Below are 10,641 nucleotides of genomic sequence, written 5' to 3'. Positions count from 1 at the left end.
TGAAATGCTAAACATCCACTTCTTGTCTTCCTGATCTCCTCCGGAACTCTAATGCCATCTCATTGCTCTTCAACAGAAGGTTAGGCACTTTCTGATCCTACCGGGTAAAAAGCTTCCTCTCATGTGCCACCATAAGGTCCCAGTCGTTCCCCCTTCTCATCCACTCCAAGCCTCTGCAAAGCCTCTCTACCATCTGGTCATTCAGCCTCATATTTCCATCTACAGGCTCCACTTTTACTGGTGAAATGAAGTTGACCTTAAACAAATAAAGAAGCCTGGAAATAAAGGGGAAATGTTTGCATGCACATGCACAGTTTGTCTTTGTCACATGACCTGACCACATGTACGATGTACATTTTAGGACATCCTCAGCTCTCAGAGGGAGGTCTCAGGTATCAGGAAAAACCTCTGTCAAATTTAACGGCCTCACATGTCAAACCAAGCACATGGCATTGCGTCACTTATCAAAACAAGAGTCGTCAAATGGCACGGCCTCAGGCTTCAAAATAAAAGTCATCAGACTCGAAGGCCTCAGGCCTTAAAGGGACAGTGTTATGGGACATTCATTTTATAATGGTTTTGCTACAGTGATATACATTTTTTTAGCCTCATTTAGAGGGACAAAGTTGACAAAGTTATGTTTCCTCCCTCCCTTTTTATTCCACATTTTGTAATAAGTCAGCTCCAAATGAGCGAGTTTAATTTTTTTGATGTCACAACGCAGAAACTCCTCCTGACAATCCTGGCTCCACCTACCCTATAAGAATGTGAACTCCTCTCTCTCAAACTACCTCACAAGTAAAACAAAAATAGCAAAGGCAGGTCGATATTACAGTTAATATCAGTTAATATCTTTACGTTCAGTATGTAGATAATCCAGTAATAGAAAAAACAAAGATCAGTTTCACTTTTAGTAGCTGTTATACCACCTTGCATCGCCTTTATGGGATGATCTGACATGTTTGTGACCCAATGCCACGCTAAAGTCAGCTGTTTCATATAGAGAGTTTACTTCCCTGCAGCACCGAGTCAGCTGTGATAATCAGTTCCATTTTTAGTAGCCATTTTACCACCTTGTATCACCTTTATGGGATGATCTGACATGTTTGTGACAAAATCTGATGCAATGGTTGGACAAAATAATGGACTATCGTCCTAAATGGATTATTCATGTGAGGTGAGGAGAAGAAGGAAGACTGATATCAATTTACTGCTGCTGCTTCAGCGTGTGTGTTTACCTAAGTTCGTCATGTGTACTTTCGGTTCCTTTAAAATTGTCTTGTGTACTTTTGGTTACTTCAAAGTAAAATGCCTGAGGCCGTTGAGTCTGATGACTTTTATTTTGAAGGCTGAGGCCGTTTCATCTGATGAGAGGTTTTTCTGATACCTGATACCTCACTCTGAGACCTGAGGAGGTCAGAAAATGTACACCGCACACACGTGTTACTTCTCGTTCTGCTCCGTCATCCTTCTTATTAACACACGTGTTTCATTATTTGGCGACAAAGACTGTTTTCCATAAGTGTTTCTTAATAGTCACCGTTCTGTTAGTTTGCTGTTGACCTTTTTGCAAAAAAATAATAAATAATAATCCCTTTCACACTAGCACACACAGACAGCCTGTTGCTGCTCCTATTGGTTAAAGTCTAACTAGACCCAGGAGTCGGGGGAGGCGGGGTAGTGGCTGGTCTCGTAGTTCAGTTCGCTGTACGGCCGAGAAGCCGAGTAGAAGTCTACGTAGTTGCCAGTGGACTTGAGCCCGAGGTGCATGCGCAGATCCTCCCGTGGATCCCGCGGTGGTCCGGTGGAACTCGGAGGTTGCTGGGGAGGGACCTGAGGCTGGGCCTGGGCCTGGATTTGAGGCTGTGGCTGGGACGGTGCAGGGGGCGGTGGACCCTGGTCCTCATAGAAGGTCTCGTCGAAGCTCCGGCTCTGGCTGTGAGGCGGGGGCTGCGGTGGCGGCTGAGGCTGGGGGAAGGAGGGAGGGGGGGGATAGGGGTCGTAGTCTTTAAGCATGGCTGCTGACAGGCTGTCCTGTTGGGGCTGGGAGGGAACCACGCAGGGCTGAGACGGGATCTTGAGGGAAGTCGGTGGAAGTGAAAAAGTGGGAAAGTTTGGCCACGAGCAGGAAAGTAAGGAGAGGGGGTTCAGTGCAAGTAGGGGAGGGGGTTTGGATAGAGAGAGGGAAAGGAAAGTTACATTGAGCAAACAGAGTAGAAAGGTTTGAAATGCAGGTTGGATGGAAGCATAGGAATGAGAGTGGAAAGGAAGGGGCTCATGCTGTAAATCAGAGATGGGCAACTTTTATCACAAAAATGTGATTAACTTTCATGTCAGCATTTAGAATAATGACCAATCAGAGCATTAACACAGGAAAGAATAAAGAGTTAAGTATATGTTCTATTTTTTCAAGGGTTCCTGTTGTGGAAATGGAAATATCAAAAGGTGTGTTCAATGTATTACAAATAAACAGAATATGTGCACCACATTAAAAGGACTTTTTAGAAAGTTTTTAATCCTTCAGGCATAAACTATGGAGAGCCGCCATTTTGGTCAGGATATGATGCACTTTCCGTAAATTTTTCTCTTATTTTGTGAGTTTGTGTTGTGTTTTCTTTTGTGTAGTTGGTATTGTTTAAAATACTCTCTCTCAGTGTGTGTGTTTCTGGTGTCGTTTGGTTCTTTCATGTCATTTTGTATGTTTCTCTGTTATTTTTGAGTATTTTGAAGTGATCTTGTGTGTTTTTCTCTCATTTAGTGTGTCTTTGTTGTCATTTTGTGTGTTGCTGGTAATAGTAAATATGTATCTCTCTTAGTGTGTGTGTTTTTAGTGTCATTTAGTGTATTTTGTCCGTTCTGTTCATTATTCAGTAGATTTTTCTCTTATTTTGTGTGTTTTTGTTGTCGTTTTGTGAGTTGCTGGTAACATTATTAAAATTATAATTTTTAACTAAACACAAACATTATCAAACCCCATTTTTTTAATGCTTTCGTTTGTTAATTTTCCTCTATCTCTCTCTCAAGTACCCCCTGTAGTGCCATTGTGTACTGCACATGGTCAAAAAATCCTAGAATCATCCCTGTGTCTCACACTATCCATGACTGTCCCTTATCACATTAGGAGTCCATTTGTTGTGTCTCCTCCATCCTGTCACTATTCTTCTTAATAACCACTCTGTCTTGACAGCATATGCTCATATGCCAACACTCAACATGCTTTGGGGAGTGGATGCATTCGAGTATGGAAAAGCCCATCCGTGCGTCTTTGTAATCCCTACCTGATTCTGTTTAATGTCATCGCTGGCAGTCAGGTAGGAGTTTCGGAACAGTGTGGATGTGCCACAGGACACTTGAACTGCAAAGGAAAAGATAAAAAAAAACACCCTTTTTTATTAACTTTCTTTCATTTTCTGAACATTGTGCAAATATAAGGATGAAGAACAGTTCAAATCCTGAAAAGAGTTAATTATAAATGAACGTCTGAGCTATAAAGAACAGAAGATACAAATAATGTATTCAGGTGTTAAAAGACGAACAGAAATATAAGAACACAGAATAAAAGCAGGAATGAGCTGGAATCAGAGGTGGAAGAAAAATCAAAGATAAAAGGAAATAATAAAAAAAAAAAGTTGGATAATCTAATTTTCCTCCATCAGACGAGATGTGCACACGTTTGTGCACTGACACGCACGCACGCACGCACGCACGCACGCACGCACGCACGCACGCACGCACGCACGCACGCACACACACACACACACACACACACACACACACACACACACACACACACACACACACACACACACACACACACACACACACACACACACACACACACACACACACACACCTGCTATGCCATCCTTTCGAGATGTGTGTTCCCCTTTGTTGCTATGGAAACCAGCATTGGTTGCCGTGGAATCGTAGTCCATCTTGCGTTCCTTCAGACTCATCATCTCTCTGGGGGAGGTTGGGGCGCTAGCTGCAGACGCACACACGCACGCACACGTGCACACGCACAATACAAAATAATGAGCAATAAACCCAGGACAGCAGGAGTCTTTACACTGTTGCTCGTGTGTGTGTGTGTGTGTGTGAGTGTCTCAGGATTTTCAAGGTGCACAGTCATTATTCATCATTTAGCTTGTCAACACAAAGGGTCACCTCCAGCATGTTAAAGGACTTCTGGGAAAACACAAAGACACAAACAGCCGATGTATTGACAATCTATTGCTTTTCCCATTTCCTCTTTGTGTGTTTAAAACAGACAATTCAGAAGTAAAACAAACATAAAATTAAATATGTCTACATTTCTAAGCAACACAAGCATTGATGGGGATTTCCTCCTCATCATCACTTTTCTTTTCTCTCATGGCGTTCCTAAACTGCTCCACTGTAGCATCTTAATGTGAAAAAATCTTTTATAAAATCACCTGTGAAGCTGTTTGGTGTGAATTGGTTTAATTTAACAAGTGTATTTATCTTAAGGTCAAGCTTTCATCCTTTTTGTTTGATTTAAACTCACCTAACCTCTTCATATTTGTTATTTTAGTCATGATATAGTGGGATCTCATGCTGCTGCAAAAGTAATGACAAACCTGGCAATAATAATAATAATAATAATAATAATAATAATAGAATAAATGGAAATAAAAATAAATTGTAAAAACGAGAGCTCAACTCTCCACCAAGTACCAAAACGCCTCCTTGCCCGATATGTGCAGTTCCATCCCCATTAATAACCGTAGGTCCAAATGTATGGACACCCCCATTTTTTTCCCAAAAAATCACAATGAAATGCGCAATCCACATTTGATCCGAATGAAAGTCGCTGAAGTAATTGAGGAACCAACCCAACATATCTTAAGTCCAATATCATCAAGATCAGCCAATTATGAACCGAGATATGATGAGAGATAGGAATTTTTTGATTTTTTAAACTGATCCAGATTGGCATGAAAGCTCAAAATTGCCAAAAAATTATGATATTTTAGTAGTTATTTGGTGTATTATGCATTTTTTGTTAGGATCTGTGAATCTAAAACTATAAGGTGTCCTTATAGTTAATTCATATTCATACATGACATTTGGAATTTGTCCATTTTTCTAAGAAGGGATTCAAATTTTGTCCTTTTTTGACAAGCCAGCAAATTTCTACCTTTTTTTTTTCTTACACATTTGATGGATTATTCTATCAACTGACATCTTTTTGGCAGATTCCATTACGTTGAAAGCCCAAACCTGTCACGGGCCCCTGAAGAGACGGAGACATCTCAACAGGTTGTGACCACAGTAGGCACCTGGTTTGTAACAGTTGGATGTGACAGTCTGAGAGACACCTTCAATATCAGCACACAGCAGGGCCCTGTGAGGGCTGTGATAGAAGCACGGGTCGCGCTGTCCCTTCTTTCGTCTTCTACACACTTCTTTATCTGTCCTCCGGCAGGATCTAACCCAACCTTGGGTCTCCTGAGGGTGTTTTACTGCTCCTCTCCTCCATCATGACTCATTTTTACTTTGATCTACCTCTGAGGAGTAGCTTAATGCATATGCAGAAAGAAGATATATGTGGGTGAGTGGAGAAAGTGTGTGCTTGAGGGGTCACATGGAGTGTTCAGGAGTGAAGGCTAGGTGTTGAATATGTTCCAAAATAATGTGACGTATGTGAAGAAATGAGGGTCATAGAGAAAAAGGTGCTCATTTCCACTATATAACGTTTTTTAGGGTGACCATACTTGGGTTTCCAAAAAAGAGGACACACTCTTGGGCTGACCTCGGCATGCTCAAAAAGTACTCAACGTTTTATTGAATCTACCGTGTAACGGCAAAATACAATATAGTAGATAAATAGGTTGTTATTGTCCTTGAGGTTTAAAAAACCTCTCTTTATAAAAATGACTGAAGTCAATCACCTTCATTATGCATTATAACATTCTTTCCTTGAAAAATCACAGTATATCTTCTTAACATCTCTCAATCATTGAAACAATGAGAAACATCTCCTCCTAGAAATAAAAACTGAAAAAAAACACAAAAAACTCAAGGCTTTCAGAACATTAAATAATCATTAAATATACAATTCAATAAATAACTGAGAAAGTTTACATCTCATTGTCTGCCATTATTTGATTTACATAAAATAGGACATTTTGGCCAACCTCAGCGTACTCAAAAAGTACTCTATGTTTTAATGAATCTACCTACTAATGGCAAAATACAATATTGTCGATTAAATAAAATAAATAAAAACTAGCTACAGAAAAGCAGAACAACATTTATTAACCCAGTTGTAATTTGCACTATATAAATAAAGTTGAATTGAATTTCTCCATTAGAGCAAATATTAGCAGTTACAGCCATTTAAATTAACGTGCTCCCCTAGATCAGTGGCCATGTACCCCATACTCATGCACACAAATATTTATTAGTTTTCAGTTTTTCCACAAATTTGCAAAAATTCTAAATAAAAACTTTTTCACATTGTAATTATGGGGTGTTTTGTGTAGAATTGTGAGGAAAGAGATTCTTTTGATATGATTTGGAATAAGACTGTAACATAACAAAATGTGGAATAAGTGAAGTGCTGTGAATATTTTCCGAATGCACTGGAAGCTAGTGTGTAATTTGTGGCAATGCATTGAGGCTCCTGACTGTTTATATTCTAGTTTCCAATGTTGTCATGCTATTTTGAATTTTCAATCACGTATCGCCATGACAACTTGTGTACCCCACTTCTGGAACCTAGGCCCTAGATGCTCAGGGTCCCTGGGAAACCCGAACATTTTGATGAGTTTGTAAAATCCGGCCGAACGGTCCGAAGAAGACGTGAAAAGAGAACATGTACGGTAAATCCCGACGTATGGTCACTTGGGGTGTGACGATACCCTCAGCTCACGAGACAAGATTTTAGGAAAAATGTAATGACAAAATCTTTGACTGGACCAACAGATCTTTTATTTAACCGAGTTGCACATGCATTTTGAAATGTTTCATTATAACTCTTTACATGCATGATGCAAAATCTATAAAAGTTCAAATAAAATAAAATCATATATTTCTTTCTTTTTTTCAAGTGCAAACAATATTATGTGCAAAATCAAATCAAAGTTCTACTCTGTCAATAAAGTGAAAATAGTGCAAACAGAGTCTGACCAAGTATGACATTAACAACAAGCTGCAACTACACAGCCATGTTCTTTTAACTGTCAATAAACTTCTTCCACAAATTGAAACTAGAACTAAAATGTACTCTTCTTCTTCTTCTTTTCCTTCTCCTGCTTTAGGTTATGGCAGGCTAGACGTAGCAAAGGCACATTACTGGCCCCTCAGGTCACAAATAGAAGTTTGGATAGCTCACAAAAAATCTTGCGAGACAGATTTTTAACGCAACGAGAAATCTCGTCGAGTTTAATCTTGCGAGATCTCTTGGCACGAAATCTTGTCACACCCCAAATGGTCACCCTAAACTCTTCCTAATTTCGCTGGACAATATTCGTCCACAAACACTGTTTTACTTGAGATGTCATTTTAGAACTGTATTTTCAATGTCGCAGACCAAAGTCAAATCCTCAGTCTTTTAATTCTTCTCCGTCTTGTAAACATTCATCAATCGGTAGTTCTTTGTAGCTCCCTGTTTTCCCCCTCTATCCCACCCTTCCTGATTATCCCTCCACTTTCTCACAAACACACATCTTCTCCCTCCCTCTCATCTCATCGGGTCCTTGGAGACGTCTCTAAGCCAAGAGGAAGGGAAAGCACTTCTCTGCCTCATCAGCTCGCTAAGCCTAGTGACTGTGGAGAAAGAACAGCTAAAGGCTCCTTCACTATCCCACTGCTAGCAGCTAAAGCTAAGGCGTCCTTTTAAAAAGCATGAAGGCCAGTGGACTGAAGCTAAAGGCTAACGATGATCATCATTCACAGCATGAAAGCCTGTGAGTGGTAGACGCTGATGCTAAGAGCTAATTTAGCTCTAGTGTAAGAGTCTGATTGACTTGTAAATGTTGATGCTAAAGGCAAACGTCTAAATGAAAGTGTGTGTTACACATCAGTAAAATGAATAAATACATCTTTAAATCATAGCTAGTTGGTACTATGATGAAACATTTAATGTCATTAAGAACCATTTTATTCAATTATTGAGCCATTTTAAGTACAATAGCTCGATATATGTGGGTTTTATTTTGTTTGGTTTCTAATTTTAAGCACAAATATTTTATTTAAGGTTTAACTAAAGATTATCTGAAATATTTTCTTATTTGTGAGGTATTAAGAAGCTGTAATCATGACAGTCACCACATTTCTGGCTGTTTTGGGTAAATTTCCACGAGAACTTAATTACAGGAATTTTCAGAATATTCCAAACTATTACTATTTCGAATTATTAATTGGAATTAACCGGAAATTGTAAGTATTATTAAATATTTGTATCATATCCAAAGATAAATATTAGCATCTATTCAAAATAATACATACTTGTGCATTGCCATGAATCTGACAATACAATTCACGATTTGTATGTCACAATCCGATATATCCCGATACTAAGCAACACGATATACATCGCTATATGTCACAATGTCAATAATTTTACAAATATGATTACATGTTACATATACAGTATATCTATAAAAGTGCCCAGTGTGTGTTATGAAAATAAAGTGCCATCTGCTTTCAAGCTTTTTGGATCGATACGATAACCACGTGGTGAAATATTGCAATATATTGCATGCCAAATTGATTTTTTCTTACACCCTTAATACATACATCCATGCAAACATAAAATTTCAACTCAGATCGTGGGATTTTCAAAGTTGGAAACTTTCTAAAGGGATTCACAAAAAATGTTCATAATTGAAGGTTGGCTTTAAACAGGGATGTTAAATAGAGTTATTAAAAATATTTTAACGTAATCTAAATGTATCATTATGTACTATTATTATTAACCTGAAAACTTCCAGTGTCAGAACCTGGGCTTTATTCCATTCACTGTGTAACACACAAACCTCTAAATTCAGATTAAATACTATTATTTGGCAGCTTTTGTTTACTTCTTGATATGTCGATATCATCTCCTTCGCACAGAGTTTCGACAGTTTCCTGAAGTGTTTTGCCACGGGTGATGAAACTCCTGACACTTATTTTTGCATTATTACCAGCTTCTCAATACTTCTTGTTTTATTTATTGTTTTCTTAAGCAGCTCCTGTTATCAACACTACCACAACATTCTAATGAATGCCAATGTTCCCTGAGCTAATCTTTTTATGATTCTGAGCAAGTGAATAAATAAAGCACTGCAATAAACTGTATGATATTTCTTTTAGAATTTTTGGACTCGTGCACTTGTCTTTGTGTCTAACACAGCATTTACTCCAGCGAGTCCAAGTTCAGTTTCTATCCAAACTTGTGGAATCTTAAGGAAAATTAAAAAAGGAACACAATCATAAAATAAATAAAAATAATTTTAGGAATAATGGGATTTGAACATGTTGAGCATTTATTTTTTCACTTTTTTGCTGCTGAAAATCATGTCAACATTGCACAACTTAAGGGGTTTTCCTGTCCATTCTGAGCTATTCCAATAGTGAATTGTGAATTCAGAGCAAGTTAAAACAGTGATACGCTGTCAAAATGAATGAAAAAATACAAAATTTCTTTCCAAAAACACACAGAATTACTAAAAAATGAACTAAATCACTTCAAAAACAGTGTGAATGTGTATGTGTGAGGGTGAAAATTGGAGAAATGCCATTATAAAGCCTCAGCTTCAGTAAATAATATATAAAAAGCATTATAAATTGTGTTAATACACTCTTCTGCATTGACTGGAGAATTATATCGCAATGCAGTATTTGCTTTTCTATTATGTTTGTTATAGTATCACTTTATATAACTGTGATTCTTTATTTTAATGGTAAAAATTATACTGTTTCTAATCACTGCTTCGTGGATGTAATTTATTTTCAACACAATGAAAATAACTCACATTTTCTTTTGTGCTGAACAGTCATAAAGTGAACATTAGTGTTCACAGGAGAAGGACAATAAAACCCTGAGAATATAATGAACATATGACTTGTATTTAGGGTCTGAAATGGTCCTCACCAGAGCGGTTGTTTGGCGACGTCCTGACGGGGGAGACGGAGGGGGTCCGTGAGGAGGAGTAAGGTCTCTGCCTGTCTCTTTCTATCGTCGAGGCAGAGCCCACGAAGTGATACTGGGAGTAACCGTCCTGTAACACCAACACACAAACAGGAAAAAATGGGGTTTTTTTACTGGTGTGTAACAAACTAAACACAAAAAACAAATCATTAGAAAATGTGTGTCAAGAGGCAACAGGATCATTTGTATTGTATTATTTTGTAATTTGTGCAGATTTTGATGATTTTACCTTGTGTTTAAGAATCAATCTGTGAAAGTTCAGCTTTGAAACACTTGACAAAGTCAAATTCAAAACTGCACTTCAGTTTGAAAACTTCTCACAGGTTTAAAAGTAAACAGCAAAAATAAAATGCACTGAAAAGCTGCTGGAGATGACAATTAAAAAAAATAAAATAAAAGATCAAATAAAGACATGTAGTGTAGAGCAGTGTTTCTCAACTGGTCTCACCCCGGGACCCACATTTTGCAATGGTCATTAA

At 38.2% G+C, this 10,641-nt stretch overlaps 1 protein-coding gene across 3 annotated transcripts in view; it reads right to left on the bottom strand.

Annotated features, from left to right (window-relative positions):
- Positions 1–880: 880 nt before the first annotated feature.
- The window catches only part of ctnnd2a (catenin (cadherin-associated protein), delta 2a), a 350,952-nt gene continuing 341,191 nt past the window's right edge, over positions 881–10,641 (bottom strand). For all 3 annotated transcript variants that reach the window (XM_028434803.1, XM_028434804.1, XM_028434805.1), the window contains 4 exons: positions 10,106–10,232; positions 3,854–3,985; positions 3,279–3,355; positions 881–2,076 (listed from right to left, as the gene is read on the bottom strand). In XM_028434803.1, the coding sequence (XP_028290604.1) occupies positions 1,651–2,076; positions 3,279–3,355; positions 3,854–3,985; positions 10,106–10,232 (762 nt within the window). In that variant the 3' untranslated portion in view covers positions 881–1,650. The remainder of the gene's footprint in view (positions 2,077–3,278; positions 3,356–3,853; positions 3,986–10,105; positions 10,233–10,641) is intronic.

This window comes from Gouania willdenowi, chromosome 20 (assembly GCF_900634775.1).
Source record: "Gouania willdenowi chromosome 20, fGouWil2.1, whole genome shotgun sequence".
NCBI classification, from domain to species: domain Eukaryota; kingdom Metazoa; phylum Chordata; class Actinopteri; order Blenniiformes; family Gobiesocidae; genus Gouania; species Gouania willdenowi.
The sequence above is the reverse complement of the archived record's forward strand: the minus strand, read 5'-3'. Positions and strand labels throughout refer to the sequence as shown.